This window comes from Schistocerca cancellata, chromosome 6 (assembly GCF_023864275.1).
Source record: "Schistocerca cancellata isolate TAMUIC-IGC-003103 chromosome 6, iqSchCanc2.1, whole genome shotgun sequence".
NCBI lineage: Eukaryota > Metazoa > Arthropoda > Insecta > Orthoptera > Acrididae > Schistocerca > Schistocerca cancellata.
In genome coordinates, this window is record NC_064631.1 from 273,424,513 (window position 1) to 273,441,433 (window position 16,921).

A 16,921-nucleotide genomic window follows, 5' to 3' on the forward strand; every position below is an offset into this window, starting at 1 on the left:
AACAATAAAATAAAACATTCATAAGTATATAATTTAGGTAGATAATGAAGACGAAAATGATTTAAAATACATATATTTTTAAATTGTACCTGATTAATAATTAGTTGTGAAAAGACAATATTCTTATAAAAGAACATAGATATTAGCTGAAGAAATAATAGATACAGCACTATAAGAGAACTGTGAAAAATTTAAGTGGTATCTTGTCACAAGTTTGTTACATACATTTGACAGCTCCTGAAAATTTTTGATGTTTGTCAACTCCTGATTAATCAGATGCATTTTACGAATATTAGAAATTTTCAGGTATAAATTTCAGAATTATAATATTAAATAATTTCAGTTATGTTATCTACTTAAATAGATGTTTCTACTCAAATAGGTGTTTCTTATTTGTTTTACGTGTAAAGGTGATCATGAGGTGATTCAAAATAGTTTTCATTTGAGATAAATTGCACCCAAGACTTACGTACTAATATTTTTAAATATGTTTTCACATATGCGATACCTCGCGTGACATTATCTCAGCCATTATTAAGAAAAGTAGTCTTCTAAAAGTAGTCATCTTATTAATATAATATCTCTGATCTATTACAATAAAATAGCCATAAATGTTACTGGAATAATCGACTGAAGTATATAGACAACTATAAGCAATTATATTTTTTGAAGTCTTATTTGTTTATTTTTGTTCTTATGTTGTTGAGAACCATATCGATACCATAGACTAAGTTGTCTCGATATAGCTCGAAATCGCAAATTGGAGTTATGATACGTCTTTGTTTTTCATTCGACGCCATATTTCGTATAGGATGATTTGTTTTGTATAATTTCAACGTTGTAACAGATTCGTTTGTGTTTAGGTTTGAAGAAGAGGGAAAAAGTCTTCTTGCGGTGAGTGTATTATTGTTTCATGTTATTTATATGTTGGTTGTAATTTCGAAAAGCATCCTTTAAGAGAAAAACACGGATGTGGTCAAGTGATGGATATTGTATCTGTCGTTGTATATGCTGTCGTTCGGTGCTGCTGTCTCACAAAAACAATTTTGTGTTCATTCTTTGTGTTATCGATTTGTTAAAAACACTGGTCATTTCTGTATTGATGATTTGCATACATTTGAATGATATTGTTTGGTCCGTACACGATACATTTTTTGGTACTGTGTGTCAACAGAAGTGCCCCGATATTGAAAACCTGTTTCCTCGTGATTTGTGAATATTACTCATGAATGGCTTTTCCCATATCAGTACGAAAGTTTGCTCATTGCTTGTAGACTTCTGATGCACATTGAAGTAATTGACTAAATTTTTGTTTATGTTGTGAGGCACGGATCGAAAGTAATTTGCTTGAAGCTGGATTATCAGTAGTATTCATAAAACAGTTAAACACGAAACAGCTCCGCTGAGACGACAGACATGTAAAAATTTCCAAATGCTCTGTAATAATGTTTACTCCGTTGCTTTCTAACCCACTTTTTAGACTCACGTTTTGTTTGGGGAATTTTGTAGGGCTATGTAATGACTGTTTGCCATTTATCGTCAAATGTAATAGGTTAAATGTGAGTTTACGATTGATAAGTATTTGTAAATGGAGGATTCTCATACCACATTCGACTGCTTAGAAATTTTTACAGCCGATTCATGTCAGCAGGTGTGTACATATCACATTGCACACCAATAAACATAACTTTTACTGCTTATGATTTGTGTTAATTGTGGCAATAGTGTGCTTAGGCGTCTTTGAAAGTTTCGTTACATACTGATACAGATGCATTTTTATGGTGGTAGCCTATTTGGTGCACTTAATGTGTTAAAAAGAAAGAAATGCTATCTTGAATTCGATGCACTTGATTAGAAGCTGCTTTCGTTTTGATATATTGTTTTTGTTTCCATGTGTTTCAGCCCAGCAGTTGCTTTCAACATGTAATGTTTTCTGTTGCTCCATTAGTATAAATTTGGGTTACTTATGTGCCCTCAAAACTCAAGTTTGGGAGTCACACTCATTATTTTGCGAAACAGAGAGAATGTCATAACTGTGTGTGGTTGTTTATTTTTGTTATAGTTTGTGACTGCACACACACACACACACACACACACACACTCACACACACACACACACACACACAGAGAGAGAGTTACTTCGCAGTTTTTTTGAACACTTCATTTTGCATGTAGAGGTAGGTCTATTAGACTTGTTGCCAAAAGTTTCGTGCTTTTTGATAAGGAGAGAAAATTCTCTCAGTTCCTTGTTTCTTCCACTCCTTTAATGTGCTCTTTGGGCTTACTGTTAAAAACAGGAAGAGGAGAGTGCAATAATTTTCCTGGTGTGTTGGGAAAGAATTGCAATAGTGTCATTGCCAAAAGCCTACCATTAGTAGGCTGTAAGAATGTCACTAACTTTTATCATTAATAATCTCAAAAATGTGTTTGCAAGGGAAATTTTTGTAGAAACTCTAGGTAAACTTGCATTTTGATGTCAAGGAGTTTTTCTAATTGTTGTTCAGTTTCTTCATTGTACTTGATCTGATGTTGATCGTTGACAGATAACCAGTACTGTTTGGTGAATTGTAAGGTGTGTTCTAAGTTACTTCCTTTGTATAAAATTTCAATGCCTGTCAGTGACTATGCAGATTGAATCGGTCTGGCATTTGCATGTACTATTGTAGGTCATTTTATTTTAGACTACACCGAGCTGTAATAATACACTATCTTGACTACAGTGTTTGTTTATGATATAGGCCCACAGAAATATGTAATCTGTGCATATTACTGTCTGTTTGCTTATCTTTAAAGTATATTGTTAGCCTCCACACCTAACACTGGTTTTCTGAAAATTTTACTAGAGCCACAGCAGTTCACGGAAGTTTGCTTACTTATGAATGATTGCAACCCTCAGAAATGATTGGTTAAGTCATGCTGAAACACAGTGGTCCACTACACTTCTTTGTGGCATAGTCCTCAGTTTGAATTTTTCGTTGTCATCCAGAACTGTGTGCATACTGACAAGCAAAACTCCCAATCACAACCCCCTCAGATTTAGTGGTATGATGTGCTAGTGGATAGCCTGTCAAAAACTGAACACTGATCATGCATGAAAACAGGAAGAAGTTGCACTGAACGGGGAAAAAAAGAAGTTAAATAGAAGTAGTTAACGATCCAAGCTCAAGATGTGCATCGAGTGAATTTGAATAGCCATGGTGTGGTGGTTATGTGGTCACGGTTTTGGACTCCGATGTGGGAGATCTGTGTTCAGATCTCCCTCATGCACCATATTTATTTATTTGTGTTTATTTATTCACTTCACAAAACTATGAACTGTCTGTCTTGTCATCTGTTCAGCGTATTCAAATTTGTCTGTGTCATGGTTTAACATCTGCTTGCAACAGCGAGATGTAAGGAAGGGACCTACAGGCATACATACCTCCTATTTATTCTAGGCAAGTACAGCATGTTATGACTCTAGCATTCCTTCTTGGAAGTTTTGAAACTTGAATTCCTTTGTTGTAACATAGTTTACTCCTGTGCATTGTTTCCATTTCTGTGAGAGGTCTATGCGGCATCTTGCCTTCTCTCACTATTCATCACATTTACTGGTGATGGTGATATATTCGGTGCACTCCTCATATTATATAATCAGTGTATAGTACAACAGTCGCCAAACCTGCAGAAGGAGAACAGACATGTCGGTGACCGGCTGGAAAGTTCATAATTTTGTGGGGGAAACAGAGAAAGTGTGCGAGAGAGAGTGAGGAGGGGGGGGGGGTAGGAAGACGGAGAATATTTGTACATGGATCTCCCGCTTTGGAGTTCAACACTGTGACCACCCAACTGTGACATGTGGTTCTTTTAATTTGCTCGATGTTGCACATCATAAGCTTGGACTGTTCACTGTTTCTATTTTGCTTCTTTTTCTCACAGTTCAGCACACCTTCTTCCTGTTTTAGTGCTTGGTCTGTGTTCAGTTTTTGATGGGCTATTCACTGGACCATTTTACCACTAAATCTGTGGGACGTGCAATGGGTAATTTCCCTTGCGAGTTCTGTCTGTTAGATGCTCACCCAAGTCAGCTAGGACGGAAAATGGAACAGGGCAGAGAAAAATATCCTGGCATTCAAGTTGTTGTGGAAACTACAGATTAATATATTGGGGTGGTTGATTGGTGATTTGATCTCTGCTCTTTCCAGATACATTTGTTGTCTTAGCCACTGTTGAGGCATGAAATTCATGCAGAATTATTATAAATGTGTAATTGGAGAATAATCTTCACCATTTGATTAAGCATTTTGAACATTGTGGCCACTAACATGTCAGCTCTTAGGTTATCTTTGTGTATATGGAGATGAATGTGGTTTAAAAAGTCGGAAACATTTTGTTATGATTGAAAGATTATGAGAATTATTTGTTGTAATGTTAAATATGTCATGCAACTGACTCGAAGGAATGTAACAGAAATAACACAACAGAACAGGGATAAGTGGTCACAAGAGGTTAACTGTTGTGTGTTGTTGAGCTAGATATCGAGCTCGACATAGGTTTTCTTCTCAAGTTGATGATGTGTAGCTGATTTATCATAATATGCTCCAGAATGAATTAAAGATTATCATTTCTATTTGTAATTTAGTATTGGGTATTGACTAATCTTGGGGACATATTGCAGTAAAATTTTTGCAGATAATGTCATAAAATTGGTATGAATTCGCTTACATATATTATTATTTACAAGAATTTCTCTTCCTGGAGCAGTTAAAAAATTCAACAGCATACCCAGAAAATTATTGCCTGGGTAGTCATGTGTGACTTGGTCCAGAAAAGACAGTGAATGCAGTGCACATAGGTGTTCATTGTATTTTTTGCTGGTCTACTGAAAAATGTGAGTTATCCAATGTTTTTTGTATTATGTCCTCATACGTTAAGTAGATGACATATGGGATGCTTTTGTTTTTATGTTTTAGTTGTAGATAAGGGTTGTACATTTTGTTTACAATGTGTCGTTCATGTGGGTGGTGGCTTAGTGTGTGTTGTTTACAAGACCGATATAGGTTTAGTGGAGATGATGCATTGAGGGAATGAAGTTGTGAGTTGTGTTGTGTTGTATACTAGACATACATAGGGTTTCATTATGTTTTATGATGATGCGGTTATGGATTGAACTAGGCAAGGTTGATAGGTGATAGGTTTTGAGTTGGCAAAGTCAATGAAATATGTTATTAAGACTGTCCGTTTTATTAAATGAAGTTTGCAGTATCGGACTATTCTGTATCATAGCCTGAGGCATAGGTTAGACTGGAAGATTACTGTGTGATTTTGAGTTGGCGTATCCAGTGAATGTATGATTACAGACCTCTTTTGTATAAACATTGCATGTTTAATATGAACATTTATGCACTCATCAAAACCAATATTTTCTGTCTGTGGTCTGATTTTTCAAGTTATTAATGTGTTCGAAAATGTTGATAGCGTGTACATTATAGGCCCAAAACCCTGAGTCCAGTTCAGGTCCTCTTAGTTTGTTGAATTTTATTTTTCTGTTGTTTTCTTGGTACTAGTAATTTCAACCATTGATCATTTCTTTTTGCGTGTTAATGACCACATCTGTCTATTGTTGCAGCATCATGTTAACTAATCCCTGCTTTTCCCCCATCAAATGTCACTTATCTGTGTAAATGGTTCTGGTTAAATGCTTTTACAACATATCAGTGTACGTTGAAACAGCCTAGTTTGTCTTATTTGGTGAAGGCAAATTCCAGACTGTGTTTATTGGTTGATTTGTGAGGAAAAGTTTCTTTACGTTAGTAGTCACTTACAGGAGACAATTGTAGCCTGTCTTTGCATATTTTTCATTGTCAGCTTAATTACTCATGTCCAGCATGCTGGATGGCTTACTAAAATTCAATGAAATTACAAAACCATCAAAGTTGCACAGAAGTTTGTTTTTATTTACGTAGCGGCCAGCTTTTGACTTCAGTCCATTATCAAGCCAACCATGCAAGCCCTACCCTAACACTGTAATGTGTGTACTCTGGCTGCATTGTTTTTGTAAGTGTCTAAGTGCAAGGTAATATTTGCATGCAATAGTCTAGGGCTGTGTGCACCAAAAACCAAACACAGCACTGGACTGTCATGTGGAAATTGTAACTTACACTTAGCTACTCATACAAGTAACATGGCTAGTGTAGGCACATTATGGTAGGACTTATGTAGATGGCTTAGTAATAAACTAAAGTTTAAAACTGGCCAAAATTTAAACAATCTACTATGCAACTTTTTTTGTTGGTTTTGTAATCTCATTGTCTGCTTAATTATCTGTTTGTGCTTGAAAGTGTAGTACAAAGAAGCATGCCTGCTCCAGATTAAATCTTCCGACAGATATACAATGAGGACCAATGTGCCAGCCAGTGTGGGTGTGGTTTTCAAGTGGTTTACCTCTTCCAGCTAGTTGAACACCAGTCTGCTACCTATGTCCTGTTACACTACTCACGAACATTTTGAAACGTTGACACAATTTCACATTGGGATAATATTAGATGCAAGCAGATGGCATACAAAGAATCCGTCCCAAGGAGGGAAGGGTTGGCGAAAGGACACACATCTGATCACCATTTGTCACTAACATTGCCCAATCCAGATTAACATGCCGAGCCTGTAATGACATGGGATAAGGCCAGAGAAAAGAAGTAGTGAGGGAAATAGAGTACAAAGAGGACTTGTGCAGTTTTGACGAATTTATTTGCTTAGCCTGAGTTTCAGAGATTTAAACAAACTAGAAGGATTTCATAAATGATCCAAAGGAACTGCCTTCAGAGATGCTTCCAATGACTATTTTACTCCCTTATTGTTATAGAACAATGATAAAATTAGCGTACGCACTGAGGGACATATCAAGCCACATTTCCTGTATGGTGTGCATAAATGGAATTCGAAAGTCACTAGATGACAACATTGTCAGGTATATCTCACCACACTGGTAACAGTTATATGTGGATCATCAGAGTTTTTTCTATGTATAGATTTTAAGAGAGTAAAGGGATCTGCAGCTGACTGGAGTGAAGGGAACTTACTTATACTGAAAGGAATGGAAATGAAATACATTGAATAAGAGATAAATTTCCTCCGTGTTTCCTATTTAATGAATATGTACATTTTTTTTTAATTTTTTTTTTTTTATTTTACTCTCAATTGACAATTCAGAAATTTTTCAGTTTCAAACAAAACTAGATTATAGATGTCACACTGAATAACAGCAACCAAATTGTGGGACCCAAGTATCCTGCCTTAACAGCACACTAGCTGATTTGTGTTCATGTGAGGAGGACAGATTATGTATGTATGCTTAAATGGACATTTATTGCATGCTAAAGCTTGTGGCAGGTCAAAGGAGGAGTCCGATCCCACCCGTCGGCTTTGATATGTGACGTAAGGGTGTTCGTGTGTGTGACGTCATGACGGAGTAGAGTTTAGTTTATGTGTGTGTTGTATTTGTAGATATTGTCTTGTTGCAGTTAGTGGTGTCCTCTGGTGGTATGTGTATGGTCTGCATATTACGTGGTGTATGGGATTCATTTGGGTGTTGGTGCTTGAAGTGTGCATTTGTTGGTAGTGACTGTTATAGAAGAATGGAAATTGGTTTCAGTGAGTTAAGAATTCAGTTTCCGTTGTGTTTTTGTTATTGCGGTGTCATTTGATGTTATTGGTTTGCTGTTTGTCATGCAGTAAGACGTTTAATTCAATAGGGGAAGTACTCGATATTAATTTTTTTGGTATCGTCAGTCGTATTTGAGCGATACAGGTCATGGGAAGTGACCGATTCAAATTTGTCATCGTAGCTATGTGTGTTTTGGTATCGTGAGCTGCTGTTGACCTGTATAGGTCAAGGGAAGTGTCCGTTTCCAATGTGTCATCGTAATTGTGTGTGTTTTGGTATCATGAGCTGCTGTTGACGTATATAGCTCTGGTAAGCGTCCGATACCAAATTTTGTTCTTTTAGGTGTTGCTTGTATGGGTCATTCCATGTCAAGTCACCCAGGCCTTGACACCAACAATGTCAGATTTTGATGAAACTTGGTACAATTACTTCTTTTATCATTCTGAAAGCACTTGTAAATTTTTTTGTTCTATCTGTTATACTTTTTTTTTAATATATAAATTTTTTAAAGTCTTTAGATTTGGCGTTGTTTCAGCAGTCGGAAATCGTAACTTAAACGTGTCCTCACAACTAAAAAAATTTGTGTGTTAGAGAATACTCAAGATATCAGTATGAAATTTTGGAATAAGTTTGTGTATTATATCTAAATGTTTAAAAAAATTACCATAAAGATATATTAAAATCTTCCAAATGCAAAAAAATTTAAAAGTTTATTATTATTATTATTATTATTATTATTATTATGTAGCTAACGGATGTTTAGTTTTACAAAAACTGCAATATCTAGAGTCTCAGACCTGATAGAAAGCTCAAATTTGTTTTAAAATACTCTTAATTGTGTAGGCTATTAGATAAAAGAAAAATCATGTTGGCTTTTTAACCTGTTTAATAGTTATCTGATTTTTAAAATAATATTAATTATATTTTAAAAATAAAAAGTACCAAGTGACTTAGACACCGAAAATAAGTTTTTGTCTTCTTGGAATAACAATGTACGCATGGATTTTGTTTTGTTACTCCTGTGTTTTGAAGTAAAAAATTATTACAGTGTTAAATAGTGCTTGGGTAGTATTTTATTAAGTTTATTCGAACTTTCAGTAAGTACTGTTACTTAGTTTACAGAGATTCTTTTCCAATATCCTATAAAAGTAACCAGAACAGTAATCAGACCAGTAGTGAAATCAGGATGTCAGATATTCAAACCTGTAGCGTAGGGTTATTTAAAAAATCTGTTTCCAAACAACCTACACACCTTCAAAAAGTTACAACCGGTATCTGAATTGAGTGAGGAAGAAAAAGATTTGATCCACTTACGATCTGGAATTAATCTGTGTGAATTTAAGAATATATGTTCACACCACAGCTACTACTTTTTAAATGTTTTTGAAAAGTATCAAACAACGTGTGTAGACCCACTAAAAAAATGCAAAAAGCCCATCAAAAAATCATTGAGAAGTGTAGGCTTGGATCTTTCTAAACAATTACTGACAAAAAATATTAGCGTAAAACCTGGACAAAAGCTTTGCTCAACATGCCGTAACTTTTGTGAGGAAAAATAAAGAGTTGAAGTCAATGAAAGTGAAACAGATGATGAAGTCATGGTTGAATTAGAATCATTGGAATCCAGAAATGAATCCCTCGTACAAACAAACATTGCTCTTGATAATTTAGGTTTAACACCGATAAAGCTTCATGGCATGTCAGAACAAAGTAAAGGATCTTATTTTAAAAGGAAGGTTAGCAGTATTGAAAAGACTGCAAAAAAAAGCCGGTTTCAAAAGCATTAAAATATGATGCACCAAGTTCTGATGACGACGAAGAAGATACAAGTGTGGTTGAGAAAGCAAAGGATTTTGATGTAATGATTTCTTTTACGAAAGAGAAGATTTCATCTGTTGGGAGGCCTAGAAAAATCCAGATTCTGACCTTGGCTCCAGATTCTTGGAGTCGAAATAAAGTGATGAAAGAATTTAATGTGAGTGAGTACATGGTGCGACAAGCTAGAAAGCTAAAATCTGAAAAGGGTATTTTGGAAATTCCTGGTCCAAAAAAAGCTAAAACTCTTTCAGAAAATACAGTAAGACTTGTAACAGATTTTTATGAAAAGGATGAAAGTTCCAGAGTGCTACCTGGAACCAAAGACAAAGTAAGTGTTCAAAAAAAATGTGTACATGCAAAAAAGACTCATTTTGTGTAACTTGAGAGAACTCTATTATTCTTTCAAATGGGAGAATCCCGAGGTAGAAGTAGGATTTTCAAAATTTTGTTTCTTGAGACCTAAATGGTGTATCCTTGCTGGTGCTGCAGGTACACACACTGTATGTGTATGCAGTATCCACCAGAATGTTAAACTATTGCTGGATGCCGTGAAAATTGAAGAATCTTATAAAGACCTAATTAAGATGCTTGTGTGCAACACGGAAAACCAAAACTGCATGCTACATCATTGCGACAGCTGTCCTGCAAATACTGCACTAACTGAGTACTTAACTGAAAAACTAAGTGAAGATTATGATTTAGAAGAAGAAATTGTAATCAGTTAGTGGGTTAACACAGACAGGGCAGAAATGATCAAACAGTCTATCAGTGTTGAAGACTGCATTTCTTTATTGGTTAGGTCATTGGAAAAGCTCACCCCGCACTCGTTTATAGCAAAATCCCAATCAGCAGCCTTTAAAAGATTGAAAGAAAACCCACCACCCAAAACAGCAATTATTGTGATGGATTTCAGTGAAAATTATTCCTTTGTTATACAAAATGAGATCCAAAGTTACCACTGGAATAGAGGTGGTTGTACTCTACACCCAGTTGGAGTTTTTCTAAGAAATGAGGAAAACAATGTTTTTGTTTCCAACAACTGTTTTATTAGTGATGACCAAGAACATGACACTGGTTTTGTTAACTTTGCACAAAAAGAAATTACAAAGTGGCTGTCATTACATCATACTGACATTGACTCAGTTCACTACTTTACAGATGGTTGTGCTGGGCAGTACAAAAATAGAAACAGTTTTAAAAATTTGACTGAACACTTAAGAGACTTTAATTTGAAGGCCCAAAGTCAATTTGTGATGGCCTAGGAGGAACTATTAAAAGAATTTTAAGGAAAGCCAGTCTACAGTTTTCAGACGAAGAACAAATAATGACAGCAATTGATGTGTACAAGTTTTGTGAAAAAAATATTCAAAACATTCATTTTCACTTTATTGGCAAAAAAGAAGCTTATTTGCTACGGTTGAAACTAGAAAAACGTTTTTCAGCAACCCGAACCATTCCTGGAACAAGAAGTTTTCATAACTTCAAACCACTTCCAACAAACAACCTTGAAATTAGAAGGATAGTGTAAAAACCCCCTTAGTCTTTTCTTTCCATTCTTCTTCTGATTGGGTTCGTGTTGAACCATCCATAAATAGCTATGTGGCTGCAAATTATGATGGTAACTGGTACTTTGGACTGGTAAAAACAATATCCAGTGATGAAGAAGATGCAGAAATTCTATTTCTACATCCTTCAGCACCAGCTGCATCATTTTATTGGCCTGAAAGAGAAGATTCTTGCATAGTGCCTTTGGAGCACATAGTCTGTGTAGTAGACGCACCTCAATCAAGCGGCACTGGAAGAATGTATTACTTCAAAAAAGACTGTATCAAAAGAACTGAAAGCTCTTGGATGAAGTGGAAAAACAGTTTGAATCAGCATTAATGTTTATTAAAAAGACAAAATTACTCCAAAAAATTCAATGCTTCAAGCAATCAGTTGGGTTATACATAAGTGTCGTAAGTACACTATCTTTGTACATAATTCTAATGTAATCTACTATAATTAATAAACATGTTAAAAAGCCATCATTATTTTTGTTTTATCAAGTAGCCTATATGTTTAAGAGTAAATTAAAACAAATTTGAGCATTCTATCAGGTCTGAGACTCTAGATATTGCATTTCTTATAAAACAGAACATCCATTTAAAAAAATACTTATATATTTTTTTTCATAGAAAATATTAATATATTTTAATAGTATCATTTTTATCTTCAAATATGTATAATAAATAAACTTGCTGCAAAAATTCATGATGTTATCTAAGAGTTTTTAAGATAAGCAATTTTAAAGTTTTGAATACAAATTAAATTTACCGTTTCCGAAGGTTCGGCAAATGCAAAACATAAAAACTTTAAAAATTTATTAAAAAAAACTATAAGAGATAGAGCAAAAAAAAAAAAAATTGCAGGTGTTGTCAGGATGGTATTAGAACCATTTGAGCCAAATTTCATGAAAATCTAAGGAGGTGGGTGTAAAATTTATTTTTTATTGGGTGATTTGATATGGAATGACCCTTATGGTATTGACAGTTGCGGTGTGATTATAATTTTTGGAGTAGTTGGTTTCTATTTTGTGGTATCGATAATTGTGGTTGAGCTATGTAGGTGAAGGGAAGTGACCGATTCCTGTTGATATTGTTAGTGTAGCGGAATTTGGGAATTTTGTGGTGTTTTTATGTCGTCATTTTGTGTGGTTTGTGATTATGGTGTGTCTGTGTGTATAATTAGCTTGTTCCCACCCAAAACCCCCCAATTTCCTGCACTGGTCCCATTAGTTTGATTATATTTTTGGAGGGAGATGTATTTGTTGGTTTTATATGTATTTTTGTGTTTGTGTAATGGCGTCATAGGTGCCATATTGGAGATGTTGAGAATAGCCATTTCTGCCATATTGGTGATGTCATGGGTCAAAGCAGACAGGTGGAATCGGGCGCTTCTGTATTCCCCTTGTGGCAAACAAAGAAAAACCTTGTCTGGCTTTTTTTGTCATCACTATGTTGCTTTCAGTCAGTACCATGCCTCACGTCAGCTGCCCTTCTGTTCTGTTTCTAAAAATGCCACAATACTCCTCGGTTAAGCTCACATAAAAGTTTCCTGTAAGAGAGGGGTCTAGGTAAAAATAATAATAATAATAATAATAATAATAATCTGAGCCCTTGATCACCCTCATCAAAATCTACTCGGGGTTTAATCAAATTATTAATATAATAATATAATATATAATATAATAATATAATAATAGTTGGAAAAAAGAGACACTTGTTATTAGAATTGAAAACACTACATTCAATCTTGTTTAGCTATTCATTACTATAAAACAATAGAATGATATACATGTTTTGGCTCCTGTTGTATGATACATTCTTCCATAATGGCTATATTGATAATTTATTTGTAGGTTTCACTGAAAAAAAAAACTCCTTCCCACTTGCAAATGATGGTTACAGCTTTTTTTGTATTTATGTTAGGTAGTTCAATTCTAGGCTTCTTCTGATGATTGTGTATTGTAGATGTTAGTAGTTTCTGTGTTGATTATTTACAGATGTTAGAGATAACATAGAGAGTTGGAACACTTGATTTGGGACATATTTAAAAAAAAATGCAGGAGTACTCTTATTTACAATGAAGAAAAGAAAATCGGATTGGTGCAGTAGTTTTAGTGCAGGTGAGGGTACCTCAGGTGTTTTTGAGGTTTGCTGTATGCTGGTGGCTTTTTATTTTTTATTTATTAATTAATTTTTTTTACAGGCTGCTGTGCTTAATCTTGCTATAAAAGGTCAATACAATGCTTATATATTTCAGCTTGTGGTTTTGGTTTCAGATGTGTCATTTCTGGTGCAGCATCTGCAACCCGAGCTAAAAAACAGTTGCTCGACGAATTATCTCTTGAAATTATCATGGTTGGACTGATTTGTAAAACATACAACCAAGTAGGTATAAAATTTGGTGTTGTGTGCAAATAATATTTGTTTGCAACTAAGGTTTCTTAGGAATTAAGTTGTCCTGTCAACTAGAAAGTGTAAATTGAATCGGCTTATAACAGTGTCTTCATTAATTTCTTACAGTGATTTTACAGTGGCTGTCTTTTAGATATAAATGTTACAGTTAATGACTTAACAATAAGGAAGTATTTGTTGTGCACGGTAGTATGCAGCTATTTTCCAGTCTTCAACTGTGTCTTTACACTGTGTCAAGTTTTATCAAAATTGGTCAGCTCAGTGGTAGTGAGCAAGTAGTTTACTACTAGTGCACTACTGTGCTCCACTGGAAGTTGTAATCTCACTGTTTTGAACTGTGGAAGAGACAAGGTACTCAGCTAGGTGTAACTTATTTTGTGTTTTGTTGTGATTTTGTTCATAACATTTGCTGCTAATGTGCAGTAAAGATTGGTTGTTGATTGCTTTTCTACTGCCAGTGGTTGATATTTATGAAACTTGGCACAATGTAAGGACACACTATGAGGTCTAAAGACCATTGCATGCTTACACAATATACCAAGTTGTTGCTAGATAGAGATAGAGAAAGAGAGAGAGAGAGAGAGAGCATGGGCACACACACTGATGCTGAGAAAGCAGTGATGACTCACGTGTTGTTGAAGTGCTTGTATTTGACAACCACTATTTGCCTGTGAGTAATTGTCTGTTGTCACTTTTTGTATGTAAACTTTAATAATTTGTTTGTTGCTGATATTATTTTGAACTACAGTGGTAAATGTCAGTGTTTGCTGGTCTGGAGCTGAGATGTGTCTGGAAGTAATGAAGGTCAGTACAAGATGTGTTGTATAGTAGGGAAGGGAGTGGATGATCTACGTATTGCCACTTGATTATAAGTGTGACCAATAAAATTGCAAATTTATGCCCAAGTACTTTTCCAACCTTCAATCACCCATTGAGGGGCCATCAGTAGTGTGAGAGGGTATGAAGTCCTAATTATTTCTTGAAGTTCACAGTGAAGCTTTCAATCGTCATGAAGCAATGAGGGATTGTCTGCAGAGAGAGAGAGAGAGAGAGAGAGAGAGAGAGAGAGAGAGAGAGAGTGAGTGTGTAATTGCTATCCAAATTAATGAGGGATAGTTCATACTCTACTTGTATTTGATCACAACAATTATTGTATTTGATCACAACAGTTACCGATACAACATACCTTATCGATGCTGCACTTCACATGTGGGATAAACAGTCAGGTTTCTGTTGGTAGATATGCAAGATGATGACAGATCTTTATGGCTACTCACTGGAATTTAATGAAGGTCTCTCACTTCACCGAAGCAAATCTGCTGTTTGTCAAGGAAAATGTTCCTCTTAAAATTTTGGAAGTGTAAGTTCCAATTCCTACAAGGCCTTGGCTTGTGACCTGTCCCATTCTCGTTAAACACATGTATGTATTTATATGACTGTACACATGACATATTTTCCCTTGTATGAAATTGACTGAGCTTGTATCCCTGTGAAAGTGAACCATGGATGAATAAAATTACTCTACTACATTAACATGGGGCAAGAGCTGTAGCACTTTCTCCATGTACATCTCACGAAATTAGAGAAATATTAGACTTCCATGAGAACAGGACATAAGAAGAGGAGGAGTGGGTATACAGTGATGATAAATAGTAAACATACTGTCTGCCACAAAATGTGGAATACAGATGTAGATGTTGGAGGGTGAATAACTGAGTGGAGGGGCAGAAAATTAACAGCTTATGAAGAGCTATGATGACAAGCTGCAGTAGAAAATGGTTGATAACCAAAATCATTGCAATGGTGAAACCAGATATTAGCCAACAGGTACTCAGATTTTTTGAAATGGAGGCATTCATGAAAATCACTTTAGAATTTGTTACAAACAGTGGTTTACTTCAGTGCTGCAAGTTGATACTGTAGATTGTAGTTGTTAATGGGATATGCATCAATCCATTACCTGCGGCCAAAGAGTAAATTTAGTGAAAGCATAAAAATAACTGTTGGATAATATTGAATTCCGAGATACTTAATTGTCTGTGTGCTGTACTGATTTATGACATGACTCCCTAAGAATTAGTTCACCTAACCCAAAGTAAGTGATCAGAAAAATGACAAGCTGCCCAACTTTATTCAAGGGGAAAGTGGGAAATCAGATCAGTGGTTCAGCACTTTGAGCTGGTAAAGATAGGAGACTGTGCAGGTCTTCAGAGTAAAAACTGATAGAGTGTATATCTCACTGACTACGAAGACAGTCATATCTCACTGACTACGAAGACAGTCTACAATGAATATAAGCTACTAAAGATATTGTATCACTGTAAATAATTTAACAGAAGCAAAATCTCATTTAAAATAATCTGTGTGAGAAAGTAATTGAATAGAGACATTTACTTTCCAGTTGCAAAAATATAAATTCATGTTGTAGAATTCCATGCCCTAGCTGTAAAGAAGGTAGACTTTTTTGTGGCCTGTTTCCATTCCAAACATATTTTGTTGAGTTGCCACATGAAATAATCATCGTATTTGCTGTGCTAAGCCCTTGCCATGGCTGTTCAGTGGTTTATAATTTTACTATCTTTGGCTGGCACAAAATGAAAATTCCACTAAAATCACTGCAGCAGTTTCCATAAAGGAAAAACAAGAAACAATGAAATTATGGGAGACAGTTGGTAAAATCTGTTACTGTAGTAACATTATCCGTGCCTGTGCCTTTGCTGTTAACAAGGTCAGGTAGTTTTTAGTTAAACTCTGAGAATCTGTTTCATAGCTTTTGTTATGTTACTGCAGCAAATAGTTATTTTGTTAGTTATGGGTTTAGTATTTATAACCTCTGGGTAGTAGAAGTAGCTCATAACTATTTCATCCTGTGCAGAATGAGACCTCTACATAATACTGCTCCTCTGTCTTCAGCTTCATCCCAGCAGGTGTTGACATTTCTCAGGTCATCTTTCAATGTTTGTTTCAAATTTTTCCATGGCCAGCCTTGTTTTAAGTTCTCTTGAAGTGATATCCAATGTATGATTGGCTTTCAGTCATTTTTAAGATGTATCTAGTAAGTGTTCAGAAAGAGATGTGATTTGTCACCTTACTAGCTCATCATTCCTTGTATGTCCGGACAAAGAATACCAAGGACATTCCCAAGGCAACGTCGCTCAAAAACATTATCTATTTGATCATTTTGGCTATGAATTTCCATGTTTCACAGGTGTATAAAGTTATTGGGATGAAGATTTTATTCAAGAGTTTAATTTTCATAGAAGTGCTTATGGCTTTGGTTGCCCAATTAGGGTGCATGAACTGAGATACAATTGATGCCATTCCTCTTCTACAAGTGACGTCCTTCTTGGTTTCTACATCAGACGACATGATGCTGCCTAGGTAAGTGAATTGTTGGACACCCTCTGTAGTACACCCATGAATGGTTGCAGGAAACAAGCATGTAAAACAAAAATCTTTTAAGATGTACCTACATGTTTAAAATAGATCCATTATTTATGGA

General features: G+C 35.3%; 1 protein-coding gene across 4 annotated transcripts in view; it reads left to right on the plus strand.

The window, feature by feature from the left end:
- Positions 1 to 758: 758 nt before the first annotated feature.
- Positions 759 to 16,921, plus strand: part of LOC126190762 (poly(A) polymerase type 3) — a 175,000-nt gene continuing 158,837 nt past the window's right edge. The window contains exons 1-4 of one of the 4 annotated variants that reach the window (XM_049931280.1): positions 759 to 894; positions 13,005 to 13,127; positions 13,284 to 13,392; positions 16,628 to 16,800. In XM_049931280.1, the coding sequence (XP_049787237.1) occupies positions 16,787 to 16,800 (14 nt within the window). In that variant the 5' untranslated portion in view covers positions 759 to 894; positions 13,005 to 13,127; positions 13,284 to 13,392; positions 16,628 to 16,786. The remainder of the gene's footprint in view (positions 895 to 13,004; positions 13,128 to 13,283; positions 13,393 to 16,627; positions 16,801 to 16,921) is intronic. The other 3 variants (XM_049931282.1, XM_049931279.1, XM_049931281.1) reach the window with 3 other exon arrangements.